Below are 16,070 nucleotides of genomic sequence, written 5' to 3' on the forward strand. Positions count from 1 at the left end.
CTGGGATTCCACAACCTTCCGCCGTCGCGAAGCCATTGCTCAAGCAAAACCCCACGTACCAAGCTACCAGAAGAAGAAACCCTAGCCATTCCATGGGTCGAGCGCACGGTGCAGCCGGCATTGCCGGCCGGCTGCTCTCCTGGTCGCGGTCGTGGAGGTCGCTGCGCTCGACGATCGAAACGGCGGCGGCCTGGTGTTTCTCCTCGGTGGCGGAAACGGCGGCGGCCCGGAGGCTCTCCTCGGCGGAGGAAACGGCGGCGGCGCGCCAAGTCGCCTTGGGTACCGAGACGGCGGTTTCTTCAGGGTTTTTTTGCCGTCGTCCACTCCCGATATTGACCTCCTTTCAACCTATGTTCCGCAGCTTCGCTATTGAGGAGGAGGCGAGGTTGTCCAGGACAAGACGCACTTTATGCAATTCACTTTCTGCACTGTTTTTTTTTTTGATAAAATCACTGATAGATTTTCTGTGATATCAACAGGGAGAAATCTGAAGAGAAACAGGAGAAGCTGGTTTTGAAGAATGAAATTGTCTGCACCCGAAGCTGGCTGACATTTCCAAATCGTGAAGGGGAAATGGAAAGGTAATTTGTCCAGGTCTAGGATGCAATTTGTGCAAGTCTTGATTCGTAGAGGTAGATTTGTTGAATCACTGAAGGCTTCTCTATTTCAGTTTCCCGTTGTCTTATTTTGCTGAACCTCGGTGTGAGAAAAAGTTGATCGGAGCTAAACTGTTTCGCAAATTCACTGAAATTGGGCACGAACCCTTTTGGCCTACGGTCCGCAGCTTTGCCAGTTTTCCTGTTGAGGAGGAAGGAAAAAGGTAATATGTCTAGGTTGAGGACACACTTTGTGCAATTCACTTTATACATTGGTTATTTTGATGAAATTACTCATAGATTTTCTGTGATATCAACAGCTTGAAATCTGAGGATGAACAGGAGCGGAAAATGTTGGACAATGAATTTGGGTGCGCCCCGAACTTGCTGGCACATCAGAATCTTGAGGGCCAAATGAAAATTTAATTTGTCCTTGTCTAGGATGCAATTTGTGCAAGTCTTGATTTGTAGAGGTAGATTTGTTGAATCACTGATGTCTTCTCTATAATTTCAGCTGCTCATCATCTGACTCTTTTTACCCATGGAGTAAGAAAAAGGTGATCAGAGCTGACAAGCTTTTCAAAGTACCACAGCTGATCACTGAAATTGGGCGTGACCCCTTTCGGCCCATGGTCCGCGGCTTCACTACTTCTTCCACTGAGGAGAAAGTGACAAGTTCTTCCACTAAGGATGAGAAGGAAGTGACAAGTTCTTCCACCAAGGATGAGGAGGAAGTAGCAAGGTAATATGTTCAGGTCGTGGATGCAATTTGTGCTATTTACTCTATACATTGGTTATTTTGATGAAATTACTGATAAATTTTGTGTAATTTCAGCTTCCCATTGTCTTAATTCGCTGATACATGGAGTGGGAAGAAGCTGATTAGTGCTGAGGAGTTCTGCAGAATGCAACCTCTAATTACCGTAGAGTATGAAATTGGGTGTGACCCAAACTCACCCAACCAATACAGTAAAGCAAACGAGAAGCTTTTGTTATTCATTGCATCATTGATTCACACAGTGTCAGATCAACATGACTGTGGAGAGTTTCTTAGTACTACTCTAACAGTGGATGACCTTGTGGTTGAACCAACCACAGGTTATGCAAGAGTGCGCCGTACCAAATTCGCAAAAGGGATCAATGAAGAGAAAGTGAAATCTGATTGGAAAAATGTGTCAAAAGTGCTCCAAACAATATTCTCCCTTTCAGCACCAGGAGTTCCTCAACCTGACGATCTAACTCATTTGCTTGACCTGATGAATGCTGATATGACATATGACAAAGAGTACCGGCTGAAAAATCACCCAGCTCATGTTCCTTTCAATAACAGGTATGTCTCTTCCATTCCTAACTCCATTCTTCTGTGCTGAGAATTTATTTTTCTTTTGTTCCAAACTTACAATTCACCCATTGTTATTTTTATTGCAGGAAATATGTTTTTCTAGAATTTTACAACAGAATGCTGGTATTGAAACAATCCAAAGTGGATGTGTACAATGATATATCTAAGGCAAGCACTGCTGACTGGCTTGTGCGCGCAATTGCCAACAATGTGTTGCAAAGCATAGGTGGCAACCGACTTCTGCGTTACTGCCCTACCCAGGATGGTGAAGAGCCCCGCATGCACCGTAACTCTTATTCACATCCAGATGATAAAAATGAGGTTGTTCTTGTGCTCTACGCACAATGCCCAACAATGTTGACCCGCATGGCCGACGCCTTTGAAGAGCAAAATGAGCTGGAGCCAATGAATTCGAAGTTGGCCGATTTGGGTCAAAAGGTTTAGGTACTCTCCCAAGTATATGCATAATTATGCTTTTAAGAGGATTTGGAAATTCTAGATCCCAGTAAAAATTAAAGTCTTTATTTGGTTGGCTCTTAAAAACAGTATACTAACAAAAGATAATCTCATTAGAAGAGGATGGAAAAAGGGCAAAAACAAATGTCAGTTGTGCAATAACAAAGAAAGTACAGACTAACTTTTTCTCCAGTGTAGTATAACAAGATTTGTTTGGAGCACTATCCATTGTGTGTTTGCATGTGGTGCACCTGTGGGGATGCAGAACCTAATGGGGGATTGGTTGAAAAGTTTTTCCAAAAGGAACAGAAATCTGGTTCCAGTAGGGGTTGCTGCAGTATTATGGAGCATATGGAAAATTAGAAATAAAGCTTGTTTTGAGAATTTACCTCCGAATGATCCTGTTGATGTAATTTTTCAGATAGCTCATACCATCGAAAATTGGTCCATTTTGCAGATCAAGGATGGAGCCCCAAAACAAGAAGATTACAAGAGTGAAAGGAGACTCCACCATGGCTATGGAGTGTGGACAGTATGATGTGAATGGTTCTGTGTTCTGCTTTTGAATTTGGCTGGAGAAATCAAAAATACAAAGTTCTTTCTGGTTACTGGGAAAGAAAGGCCGTCTGTGGCCATGTTCGGGCCTTTTCTTTTGGGCTATGGTTAGCCATTTTTGTTTTCTCTTCATAGCTGCTAGAGAGATACTGAACTTGTTTTGGCTCCTCATCCCCAGCCATGGTGGGATGGCGCCTGGTTGGGGTGGGGTGGGGGAGAAATGGCCGTATGGTCTTATTTTCTTTTGTCGGACCTCCTTGTAAGAATGCTATCCTTTCTTTTAAAGGAAATGGGGGAGCACCGCTCTCCTAGTTCTAAAAAAAAGCTATAATGATTAATTTGTACTTTTGGTTTCGAAAATGCCCTTAACACCCAACATCTGTTAGGTGCTTGGATAGGAAAAAAAAACGACCTCTGATTGTTGTTGGTATTGCAGCTGCATGTTCGGATGGAGACTAGGGATGAACCGGCTGGAGACATGAAGTTGCAGAGATGAAGTGAGCAGGAGGAAAGGGATACTGAAGCAGCCTCAAGAACCGGTCTTCGTGTCCAAGCAATGCATTGTGTAGCGGGTCTTTTCTGTTTAGCTTTTCTAGTTGCTTAGACGTACAGATTCTATAGTCTCTATGGTGAACTTGATGGACTTGTTTCAACTAGTGATCTGGGGAATGCACAGATCGGTGGGATGGCACTTTTTTGTTGTGCAATTCTCAAGTTGTTCTTTCCAGGTTTTGTTGATTTCTCCGGTTGCTGAACTGATGCTTTTCCTTAATGGAAAGGGAAGGAGCTGTTGCTAAAAAGGAAAAGAAAAGATTAATCTCTACTAATATTTATATATACTACTTTTGTTTTAGAGTAAATTGCATCACCGGTACACGAATTTGTCAGGTGGGTACAATCTAGTGCACGAACTTGCAAAATGCTCATTTTAGTGCATGAACTTATCTGGTGCGTGTGAAGGAATGTGAAAAGGATACTACATGGCTAGTCTTATTGATTTAGGGGCTAATTAGGATACTATGTAAATATATATCTGAGAAGGTTACTGCTAGACATACCCATCTTCAATAAAAAATAGAATGGAATATAGTGGTAGTAGAAAAAGATAAAGAAAAAAACTGAACAATGATATAAGTGTTAGAAATATATGAAATTCATCATTTCCATGATAAAGGATAAATTAGAGATCAAATTTATAAATATTGCATGTCTTATGCATACTCACTACATGTACGCACATCACATCCTAATCAACATCAGCTTCGTAAAATTAACATTGTTAAGTTATTTTGGTTTTCGTCCGCACAAACTAGATAAGTTTGTGTACTGAGATAAGTATTCCGCACAAACTAGATAAGTTTGTGTACTGAGATAAGTATTTTACAAATTTATGTACTGAATTGCATCTAAATAAGTTTGTGTACCACCAATACAATTTAATCTTTAAAAAAAACGAAACTTATCATCAACCGACGGCGAAGCCGCGAAAGCGACCAGTGAACACCAACCTGACCCAGAGGCACCCAACGCGCGCGCGACATTGTGCCGGGAAAACGGCGCGGCACGCATGCGATCGAAGCCGACCCCGCGACGCGTACGTACGTGCGCCCGAGACGCAAACGAAAAACCCCCTGCCTGCGCGGCGCGCGCTGCAGGGCACAATCGCCATCCGCCCCGAGCAGCTCGCGGCCGCGCGAGGCCGAGGGCGACTTTTTCCGAGGCGACCGGACCCACCCCCCAACCCGTCGTCCGCCGTGGCGGTCGTATCCGCCCGAATATGCCTTCCTTTGGCGCCCCACCTTCTTTACTCTCCCCACACCCACCCTCCTCCTTCCGGTTGCTCGATCGTCTCGCTCTCCTCTTCTCTTCGTCTCTCCTCCTGACCCTTTTTCCGCCTTCCCTTTTCCCCCCTCCTCGATCCGCGGCGCAACCGAACACGAAAGCGAGAGAGAGAGGAGTGCAGCCGCTGCCCTGTCCCCTCACCGCGCCGCGCCGACATGGAGCTGTTCTACGAGCTGCTCCTCACGGCGGCTGCCTCCCTCCTCGTCGCCTTCCTGCTGGCCAGGCTGCTGGCGTCCGCCGCCACCGCCAGTGATCCCCGCCGCCGCGCGCCCGATCACGCCGCCGTGATCGCGGAGGAGGAGGCGGAGGCGGTGGTGGAGGAGGAGAGGATCATCGAGGTCGATGAGGTCGAGGTGAAGAGCGCGCGCGCGGGGGAGTGCGTGGTTTCGGAGGGGTGGGTCGAGGTGGGGAGGGCCTCGGCGGCGGAGGGGAAGCTCGAGTGCTTGCCGGAGGAAGAGGAGGCTCCCGCGAAGGCCGCTCGGGAGCTTGTTCTCGATGCCGTTTTGGAGGAACGTGAGGAGGAAGGACAAGTTGGCGAAGAGCGGTGCGATTTGGCCGCTGCGGTGGCGGAGGTCGTGGGAGTGAAGCCGCATGAGTTGGGGGTTGAAGCTGCCCCCGGGGAGGTATTTGACGTGACGCTGGAGGAAGGGAAGGTGCAGGATGTTGGGGTGGAGCAGCATGATTTGGTCGCCGAGGTTGCTCCAACTGAAGCTCTTGACACAGGGTTGGAGAAACAGGGTGTTCCCATCATTGAGGCTGTTGAAATCAAGCGGCCGGATTATCTGGGTGCTGAGGTAGCTCCGAGTGACGTTCCTGAGGTGGAATTTGAGCAACAGGGAGTTCGCATTATTGAAGCTATTGATGTGAAGCAACATCATCGGGTTGATCTGGCTGCTCCTGCGGAAGTTGTCGATGCTGGATTGGAGGAGAGGGTGCAAGCTATGGAAGCAGGGTCATCTGGATTGACTTCCGAGACAGTTCCTGAAGAGGTTCTTGACGAGTTATCTGAGAAGGAAGAAGAGCAAGTTATTGAAGAGAAGGAACATCAATTGGCTGCAGAGACTGCTCCAATAGCAATTCCTGATGTGGCATTGACAGAAACAGAGGAACTTAAAGAAGAACAATCCTCTGAACAAGCTGTCAATGTTCATGAAGAAGTTCAGAGTAAGGACGAAGCCAAATGCAAGCTCCATCTGGTTGATCAACAAGAAGGTTTGGCTTCTAAAGTGGAGCTGGTGGGGAGGAATACCGACAATGTGGAAATTAGCCATGGAAGCAGTTCTGGTGACAAAATGATTGCTGAGTTGACTGAGGAGGAATTGACATTGCAAGGGGTGCCCGCAGATGAGACTGAGACAGACATGGAATTTGGGGAGTGGGAAGGGATCGAGAGAACTGAGATAGAAAAGAGGTTTGGTGTGGCAGCAGCGTTTGCATCTAGTGACGCCGGGATGGCTGCCCTGTCAAAGCTTGACAGTGATGTGCAGCTGCAGCTGCAGGGACTCCTTAAGGTTGCCATTGATGGTCCATGCTATGACTCTACACAGCCACTTACCTTGAGGCCTTCATCTCGTGCAAAATGGTAATTGTTTTTCTCATTGATATTCTAGCTCCAACTTTTTTTTTTTTTTGGTATGCTGCACAACTGCGGTAGGTTATATAGTTCAAGGACAACAAAACCAATATACTACCCAAATGCCTTACTTTGCACTGGCTAGAGTGTAATCAGCAATGGACTTGTGATTTATAGGCAGACCAGGTATACTGGTCTGAAATAGCTTAAACTAGTCCTCCTTTTGGCAAAAGACCAAAGTACAGAACTTTGAACTCTGAATTCTGGGTAGTTGGTAGATAGACTGTACTGACATATTAGAAAACTGAATCATTTGATCTGCTGGTCTGTTTGATCTAGTTGGGACTTCTTATGGCTAGTATGACGCTTATGTATGAAATTTGGTCCTAGCTATTTGGCTAAACCTAAAAAAGAGCCAAAGAACTGGTTCAAAATTTTGAATCCCATTTTGAAGCGGAACATATAACTTCTCTGTGTAACAATAAACGACTCATATAATGCAGGAGTTTTTAATCTTTTGCATAATTGATTGTTAAAATTAGAAGAATATTTTCCTTTCTTATGTTGTGACTTGAGACAATGAGAATCTGTCCTCTAATTTGTTAAGGGGAAAAAAAGCCTCTGTTAACTTTTCTGGGCTATCTAAACAAGGACATTAAATGATCCACTTTTGTTTTATATTGTTTAAGGAACTTATGCTAAAATAAGATAATTATAGTTGTCCATCATCAGTGAAGATAAAGATAAATTAATTATAGTTGTCCATCATCAATGGGATAATGCACTTAGACCAGTGATATAGTGTGTAATAGTGTAAGGATGTCACTGATACGCTGATCTTCTGTCATGCATAATGGTGTGTGGTTCACATGAGAATCTATCAAGTTTTTGGGATAAGTTGCAAGTGAAGGCAAAGCAAAGCATATGAAAAGCATAGTATTTTTAGAGGTATCAATCCAGTGTTACTTGGCCGCACTGCAAGGTAGTTATTCATATAAACAGGCCAAACACTTCATCTATGTATGTCCAACATGATATAAGTGTGACAGGAGTGCAGGACACACATATTGCAATATTCCATGCTTAATGCAGTTAGATTTGTAATTTGGAGTGCTTCTCCGAGATATTTTGTAACTAATCATGTAGCTACTATTAGGAATATCCAAAAATGGACAAAATCCAATGTCAAATGCATGATATAAGCAGTTATTGTGATGCTGATACGCTAGGTATTTCTCTTGTTGGACATAATTATATATGAGTAAATATCATTGAACTGTAGGTATTTTGTCAAAGCTACCTAAAACGATGCATTTGAGTTGATTCAATAATTATATCTTAACTGAATATCTTTATATATGACAACCTAAATGGTGGGCTACCCCCTTTTCGTCTCCCTTATTTGACATGTGGGACCCACCTGTTAGTTGCATACTTGCATGTGATAGAAAATTATAGTACTCCTGTCACTTTTGAACATTTATTCTTTTTACTATGAGTTTTTCCACAAATACTTGCCACTTCACATTCTCAATTAATCAATTTTTGTTTGCATAGAGTGCCCCTGTTAGTTCTATATGTGCCTGCATGTAATTCAAAATCATATACTTGGAGTGCAGAGGTAGCACATACTTACAAAATGGGACCCTATCAAAAAAAATACTAGTTGAATTTTTTTCGCTGGTATTATGATGTGCCATTGAATGACTGATTCCAGCTATATTTCCTATGATCCATGAGAGTAATGAGAAAAAATTGAAAGAATTTTCATATGTTTTGCATGTGCGCAGCACCTTATCTCTCATTTGTTGGTTGTGTAGCCTTTTTATATCGATTCTTTAAATGGGTTGCTGCCAAAAGCGGAGCGGGGCCTGTATCTAACCACAACAATTACCCTTTGGTTGAGTGTGAACCTAGATGTTTTAGAATATGGAATGCTGGTCACATAATATACATGATGTGACAGCATCACAGCACTGACATCTTGCACCTATCTCTCTATGTTAAGGCTTTCTATGTAGGCCCTGTTTAGTTCCAAAGTTTTTTTCCAAACTTCCAACTTTCCATCACATCAAACCTTTCATACACACACAACTTTTCAGTCACATCGTCTTCAATTTCAACCAAATTCCAAACTTTGGGCCGAACTAAACACAGCCGTAGTGCAATGGAAGTTGGTTGACAATCTATAGTCATATTCATATATGCCTGTAAGTAATTCTGGAGTTATACTTGCAGTAACTATATATAACTTGGTTACTTATATTTTTTGTTTCCAGAAATTATAGGGAATGCATGTTGGACTATATGAAAAATTATAAGTTGTAAATAGACAAGGAAAGACACACAAGATGGTGGGCTATTTGTTTGTAGGAGTTGTACAATTCTGTTAAGCTGCATATGAGTCGCAGTCTGTAATGATAACCCGTAACTATCGTGCATTATTCTCTCAGGGCTGCTTGGCAAAAGCTAGGGAACATGTATCCGGAGACAGCTATGGAAAGATACATGAATCTTTTGTCAGAGGCTATTCCAGGATGGATGGGTGACAATATCTCGGTAAGTTTTTCTATGGGTGCCAAAGTTTTACTTCTGTTTATTGCATCGTTTTTTACTCCAGACTGGACTTGTTCTAATCATTTCTAAATACTGTACTCTAGGGCACAAAGGAACATGAAGCTGGTGATGATGCTGGAGGGTCTGTCTTAACAATGACTTCAAATACAATCAACAAACATGACAGTCAAGGGTATTTTACTCATTTACTGTAGTGTGAAACCTAGAATGTAGCAAAATGTTGACAGGGCTGACCATACCGATGATATACCTGCCATCCTAACTGGTAGTATTTGTTAGTGCTGGTATAAGAATATCTTAAATGAAATTCCTGGCTCTTTAGCTGTACCAGTTCTTTTTTACAATGGCAATATCTACCAGTCCCAACTGGTATAACTCAATCTGGTACGATAACCTTGATTTAGAAGTGTTTCTAATGTTTATTACCATGGTTTGCTCCTGCTGATGGATTTCTTGGCAGGAATGAAGACAATACTGGCATGTATGAAAGTCACTTGACAAGTTCCCCTAACCCAGAGAAAGGTACGTGCTTGTCATATTTTCGGCAGCAAACCAGGATTTTTTCATCTGGCTCCTAAAATTAAAATATTGCAATTCATTAGTGACCAGTGTTATGTATTTATGCATTACGATTGGTTCAGGTGCATTTGCGAAATTAATTTCTGATAGCTATCTATCTTTTTTTGCCTGCACTCTCTGTGATCTCCACTTTGTTACCACATTTTGTAAGGAAAACTAAATTACAAGGAGTATCTCTTGCGTCATTGCGTGTTCAAGAAAAAAAAAACTTATGGAGTATATTGCATTTCATTAGTGGTAGTTCTGCTATGCATGTGTTGTGCTTGCTAAGTTGCTAGCCATTCTTTGTTTTTAACATTTAATTCCAATTTAATGTTTTTCTACACCATAATTAAACAAAGTAATCCCTCATTCTTTTTTTACTTGCTATTTCAGACATAGGTGCAGATCACAATGCATGCATTTGATCGTTACATTACTGAACTTGTTTAGAAAATGATATCTAAAGCAATTTTGTGAAAAAAAAAAACTACTAATACCATTTCAGTGTGAAAATAGTATAAGCATTTTTATGCATACTACTGGTCAAAGAATGGGAGTGTACCGTTCCTCTATTTTCAGTATGTTTTTGTTTGATTACTTCGTCAATCAATTTCATGAAGTCAACCCGCCACTAAATTTTTCAGGACAGAGTTCTGACATCCCTGCTGAATGAACATAACACTCATGGAAGATTTCTTGCATCAGTGATTTCAGCCCATTGCTGAGACCGCTACTGATGCCTTCCTCATAAGATTAGATTTGTACAGTGCTCCTGTGGTGCTAATATTAGTGTTGTCATGTTGTTGGTTTGTGTATATATATGACTGTATATATCAGTAACTACCGGTCCTACTGCGTATATTCCGCCAGCAGCAGACTTATCATCTGGTATTCTGGTGTAGTCTGTAGAACAATACATCTGGTGAGTCGTAATTATATGTCGATACGATGCAGTTTGGAAGGAGAAATTGAAGTGGTTGGAAAACCAGTTGAAAGGACTGAAAAATAATCTCATCAGAAGGAACATAATTCTTTATCCCATGGCTTTCACGTTATCTTCATTTGTGCGGTTCATTTGAGTATTGGGTTTCACTTTCGTGCTATTGACACCGCATGTTACGTGTCGCGGTCACCCCATCCCATAAAGCAGAATGGACTCGTGAGGCAGCGAAGTCCCGAGGCTTGGCTGGATGCCTGTATCAGGATTTCACAAGTTGGAATTTTGTGCCCGCGTCTTGATGGGGAGAGGTCCGCGTGGCACTCACTCACGTAAACTCTGCCTTCAGAGAAACAATACTTGGGCACGGGTCGTGCCATGGCATATGCTCTCGGACAGTAGGACTGCAGGACTCAGAAAATCAGCGTGGCTATTGGAGGTTTGGCATCATAGTGCCGTAGACCACAACACTTGAGACCGTAGAACCGATGCAACTCAACTGTTTGCACCTGCTCGCTCTCAACCACGAACTACGCAAGTCACATGCGGTGTCAATAGCACGAAAGTGAAACCCCGCGGAGCCGAAGCCCCATACCCCTGCGCGGCCCTACCGATCGCGCCTACTCCGCTATTCGGCGGGAGCGGGAGCTGCATCTCTCGCTGCCGCGGCACGGCGAGTCAAACGCGCCCCGTGGCCCGTGGCCGCGGCAGGCGCGGGCGCACGTGAACCCACTGAGAGGCGCACCGCGCGCCTAACAAAGGCCGGCGCGCGCCGAGACGAGAGACGGACAAGCGCGCCACGACTCGGCAACCGCCAACTTTTCTGGCAAGGCGGCAACCGCATCGGCCTCGGCCGCATATTGTACTCTCGCGCCCGGCCAAGCGATGATGCGCTTTTTCGCTTGTGGTGGCGCCCAGCCTCGCGGCCGCTTTGGGTCTCCTCCTCCCGAGCGTGGGTGTGGGATTCGGTTCGCGCGCATGCGAGCGCCCCACTCCCGTAGCTTGTACATGGACACGGCCATGGGGCAAAAGACACTGAGACATCGCGAGTGTTCATGTGTATTTTGGGGCTGAATGCTCTGACGTGCGTGCACGCAAGCTCTCCGGCCTGGTTTCCTTTCCGACCAGCGAGCACGAGCAGCTTTGGAAGCCACTTCAGAAAAGGCAAACAATAATTCCGACCTGCAGAAAGAATGACAAACTGGAGGCATTGTTTACGATCAGATTTCAGACTACCAACCACTGTGGCGTGCGGTGCTTTTGGACCAATTTCCCTGTGGAAGAGGGGGGGGGGGGGGGGGTTTAATTTCCTTCATTTTTTTGCCGCACCTTTCTTTCGGTAAACAAAGCAGAGGAAGGTAATAGGAAAAGATGATTGGATAAAACTAGAATTTATGGATACACAAAAGGCGGCGTTAGGTTGATACACAGGAAAGGCAGTGGTAGGTTGTAGCTGAATAAGAACAAACTTGCAAGTTTATAAAGCGGCCGCTTAGTTTTAGCAACTGGATGTATATTGTATACTACCGTATAGCATTTGGTATCATTCATCATTCATGAGTGGTATACAAGCCACGCTTTCACACGTAGCCAGAGGCAGAGACTCCGTTTGTTGTCCAATGACGAGCCTCTTCCGTAGAATAACATGTCTGAGATCGTACTTACAATTGCCTCGCACGTTTGCTGGGCGGCGGCACTGCAACTTGCTATAGCTTGATGTAAACTGACCGAGCGATACAGGGGATGAACTACCATTTTCACTGTACAAAAGTGACAGAGTTCCCATCTCATTCTCAAATCGACCGTGAGCTATGGCCCTCTGCTTTAAGGCACACACCGACCCAGCAATTCATCAATGCCGGGAGAAAACAACAGGAGAAACTTCGAGGCCTGCAGTGAAAGCCAGTACAATTCCCATGGCACGAGAGCGGTACGAGACAACAGAACAGGGCGAGAAATTGTTCACAGGACCTGAGCTTGTTACTGGGGTTACCGCAAGCAACAGCCTCGCTCGCTCGCTCGGTTTCGCATAGCTTCGCATGTGAACCACCACGCGAACAGGAGGTGTTGGCTAGGCCCGGTGTTTGAGCACCACAAGGGCACTGCACCAAATCGCTTCCTTGAAGAGGCGGCCAGCGCCGAGGACCAGGTGCACGCGCATGGTGGGCGCCCATGCCATGGCGCAGGCCAGCCCGTGAACCCCCGCCACGCCAATGGCATCGCGCCAAGTGTGGAAACACCGGCCACCCGGGGCCTCTTCTATATATACACATACACCTCTGCACACATCTCCTTGCATCGCTGTGATCACGACACAGAACGTACATCCTTCAGTTCAGCTCGCCATTGCTAAGCCTGAAAGCTTCCTTCGTAGCGCACTTGGGAGCTGGAAGATGAGGAGGTTTTCTCTACATGCCGTGAGATATCTCGTGCTGTGGATGCTGCTGCGGTGTGGCCGTGAGCTCGTTGCAGCTGTGCCTCCTGGTCAGTCTCGCAACCGTCAGTTCTCTATCTCTATCTCTTTCCTGTTCTATCTCTCTCGTGCATGAGAGCTGGTAAGGTCGGAGTGTGTGATACTGTTTGAACTTTTGGGTTTCATGCAGATGGCTGGTACGATTACACTGCATACACCGATGTAAGTCTCAAAATGAACCATCCTTGAGCATTTTTTTTTCGCATCAGTGTGGTCGTTGAGATTGCTGACAAGTGACATATAGTTCGGGGGGTAAAGGCCAGTGTTTGTCCATAGTAATCCTTGCATTGTTTATCAATGGCATTCCTCTTCTGGGAACTAATGACACGGGGACTAGGAAGAACGGAGAAGATGACGAAGCTTGAAGCCACTGGACCACTCACTGCTTCCTCCCCACACTGAACATGACCCTTTTCTTCAGTTATTTCAGTTTGTTGTCATGCGTACGCTGGGAGACCACAAGCCCACCCGTACCTACCTGATGCCAATTAAAATTCTCACACGGAACAAATGACAACTGTTGTGCTGCGCTTTTCAAAGTATTTTAGTATTAGCGTTCGCCGAGTTCTTGGTTATGTCCGAATGTATCATGCTCAGTTATCATTAGCTAGTTCATCATGTCAGTCCAATTAAGCTCCGCAAGGCGTCAAGCGCCAGAGCCAAATTACACAGGCCTAACATGCATTTTCAGGCCAACCAACTAACACGGCAAGTGAGATGCTTACTGATTATTAGTGTATGCTTAGCTGCACTTTCTTGTGTGCCTCGTGTCATTCTGTCGCTATCTCGTTATGGGTTATGGGCGTTATGGTATGATTAATTAATTATCACCCGGAGGAACTTTGGGAGAAGTTTCAGTATGTGTGCAACTATGCTAACCAGCTCTGCAGTAAACTGGACCAAACTAGTTATTCACTTCGTGCAATGCTTGCAGTAGAACGGGAAGTGCTAATGCATTGATTTTGTTTTGAAATGTACATACGACTTTCAGTGCAGAGGGCAGCCGGAGCCGGCGCTGTACAACGGAGGGATTCTGAGGTTCGGCAACAGCAACGACCCGACCGGCTACCGCACGACGGAGACCGGCGTCTTCTCGCCGGCGTTCGTGGTCTACAACCTCAACAAGACCACCATGTACACCTTCTCAAGTGAGTTTCTCGCCGTACACCCTGTTCGATCATGTGGTCGTCAGATCACGTTACACGTACATTCCAGCTTCAGATCATCAAACCAACAGTGCATTTTTCACGTCGTGTAGGCTGGGTCAAGCTGGAAGGCGCGTCCTCTGCTCTGATCACGGCGAGGCTTGCGCCGGACAACGCCGGCGCGCGGTGCATCGGCACGGTTCTCGCGAGGAACGACTGCTGGGCCTTCCTCAAGGGCGGCTTCGTCCTCGACTGGCCAACACAAACCTCAGTTATATTTTTTCAGGTAAGCATCTGTGATAATAATTCACCTGTAACCCAACCATATGCGACCACTCTATGGCATCCGATGATGTTATGTACTAATGTTTGTTTGCATGGTATTCTTATCATGTCCATTGTTGACTTGCTCCTCAGAATGCTGACAAGACCCCTATGAAGATCACGGTCGCGAGCGGTTCGCTGCAGCCGTTCACGCCGGATCAGTGGTCCATGCACCAGAAAGACACGATCCGGAAGGTAACGTTTTCGTTTAGACGTGACAATATATAATGCGAGATTGCGACTCTGATAACCTGATCTGTTTTGGTTCAAGCAGAGGAGGAAGCGGATGGCTACCATCCACGTCGCCGATCAGCAAGGCGGCCGCGTGGTTGGCGCGTCCGTGTCCGTGAGACAAACCGCCAAGGACTTCCCGTTCGGCTCGGCCATCGCCTCCACCATCTTGGGGAACCAAGCCTATCAGGTACGTGCAGCGTCGCGTCAGTGCAAAGAAGTGTAGAAAAACGTGGCTCAAATGGTCTATGGACTGGTGGCAGAAATGGTTCGTGGATCGGTTCAACGCGGCGGTGTTCGAGGACGAGCTGAAGTGGTACTCGACGGAGCCCATGTCGGGGCAGCTGCGGTTCGACGTGCCGGACCAGATGCTGGCGTTCGTGCGGTCGCACCGTGTGATGGTGCGAGGGCACAACATCTTCTGGGAGAACCAGGACGCGACGCCGAGCTGGGTGAAGGGCCTGTCACCGGACGACCTCCGCGCCGCCGTGAACGGCCGGATCCAGAACCTGATGACCCGCTACCGCGGCGAGTTCGCGCACTGGGACGTGAACAACGAGATGCTGCACTACAACTTCTACGAGCAGCGGCTGGGCGCCAACGCGTCGGTGGAGTTCTTCAGCGTGGCGCAGGACGCCGACCCGCTCGCCACGCTCTTCATGAACGAGTTCAACGTGATCGAGACCTGCGACGACGTGTCCTCCACCGTGGACACGTACGTGGCGAAGCTCAAGGACCTCCGCGCGGGGGGCGCCGTCCTGGAGGGCATCGGCCTGGAGGGACACTTCCTCAAGCCCAACATCCCGCTCATGCGCGCCGTGCTCGACAAGCTCGCCACGCTCGGCCTGCCCATCTGGTTCACCGAGATCGACATCAGCAACCGGTACGACGCACAGACGCAGGCCGTCTACCTGGAGCAGGTGCTGAGGGAGGCGTACTCCCACCCGGCCGTCACCGGCGTCATGCTGTGGACGGCGCTGCACCCCAACGGATGCTACCAGATGTGCCTCACCGACTGGAACCTCAACAACCTCCCCGTCGGCGACGTCGTCGACCGCCTCCTGCAGGAGTGGCAGACGGGGCAGGCCGCCGGCCCGACCGACGCGCACGGCGCCTACAGCTTCAGCGGATTCCTCGGGGAGTACATCGTCTCCGTCACCTACGCCAACAGCACGTCGCAGGCCACCTTCTCGCTGTCTCCCGGTGACGAGACCAGGCACATCAACATCCAGATATGACCATATATACGTATGTACACGGTACACCTCCTCGGTGTATATGGCTTCTAGCTCTGCTGACATCGTGACATACTGACATGTCGTCACGTATGTGTAATGGGTGACAGTGTACTGTCACGACTTGTAGGTTGTAACTGAGGTTACGGAGGCAAATTGCAGGGTCAGTTAACCATAAATTGGTTCGATTGAACCATGTACATGTACCTGGCTCGGGCCGGAC

General features: G+C 46.6%; 3 protein-coding genes across 4 annotated transcripts; all 3 read left to right on the forward strand.

Moving 5' to 3' along the window:
- Nucleotides 1-498: 498 nt before the first annotated feature.
- Nucleotides 499-3,193, forward strand: LOC127768369 (uncharacterized). Its single transcript, XM_052293929.1, has 7 exons — nucleotides 499-581; nucleotides 671-820; nucleotides 917-967; nucleotides 1,111-1,338; nucleotides 1,432-1,926; nucleotides 2,025-2,382; nucleotides 2,852-3,193. The coding sequence occupies exons 1-5, from the start codon at nucleotides 574-576 to the stop codon at nucleotides 1,445-1,447; spliced, it is 453 nt and encodes a 150-aa protein (XP_052149889.1). The 5' UTR covers nucleotides 499-573; the 3' UTR covers nucleotides 1,448-1,926; nucleotides 2,025-2,382; nucleotides 2,852-3,193.
- Nucleotides 3,194-4,798: 1,605 nt separating this feature from the next.
- On the forward strand, nucleotides 4,799-10,538 carry LOC127767618 (acyl-CoA-binding domain-containing protein 5). Of its 2 annotated transcripts, none has more exons than XM_052293011.1 (5): nucleotides 4,799-6,373; nucleotides 8,818-8,923; nucleotides 9,025-9,113; nucleotides 9,402-9,463; nucleotides 10,147-10,538. In XM_052293011.1, the coding sequence occupies exons 1-5, from the start codon at nucleotides 4,947-4,949 to the stop codon at nucleotides 10,173-10,175; spliced, it is 1,713 nt and encodes a 570-aa protein (XP_052148971.1). In that variant the 5' UTR covers nucleotides 4,799-4,946; the 3' UTR covers nucleotides 10,176-10,538. The 2 variants fall into 2 exon arrangements, with proteins under 2 accessions (XP_052148971.1, XP_052148972.1); XM_052293012.1 differs by having other exon boundaries at nucleotides 10,152-10,538.
- Nucleotides 10,539-12,725: 2,187 nt separating this feature from the next.
- Nucleotides 12,726-16,026, forward strand: LOC127766835 (endo-1,4-beta-xylanase 5-like). The gene is made up of 7 exons (XM_052291994.1): nucleotides 12,726-12,923; nucleotides 13,043-13,074; nucleotides 13,904-14,060; nucleotides 14,171-14,343; nucleotides 14,475-14,576; nucleotides 14,656-14,802; nucleotides 14,876-16,026. The coding sequence occupies exons 1-7, from the start codon at nucleotides 12,833-12,835 to the stop codon at nucleotides 15,848-15,850; spliced, it is 1,677 nt and encodes a 558-aa protein (XP_052147954.1). The 5' UTR covers nucleotides 12,726-12,832; the 3' UTR covers nucleotides 15,851-16,026.
- Nucleotides 16,027-16,070: the final 44 nt, after the last annotated feature.

The sequence above is a fragment of the Oryza glaberrima genome, chromosome 3 (genome assembly GCF_000147395.1).
Source record: "Oryza glaberrima chromosome 3, OglaRS2, whole genome shotgun sequence".
Classification (NCBI taxonomy): Eukaryota; Viridiplantae; Streptophyta; class Magnoliopsida; order Poales; family Poaceae; genus Oryza; species Oryza glaberrima.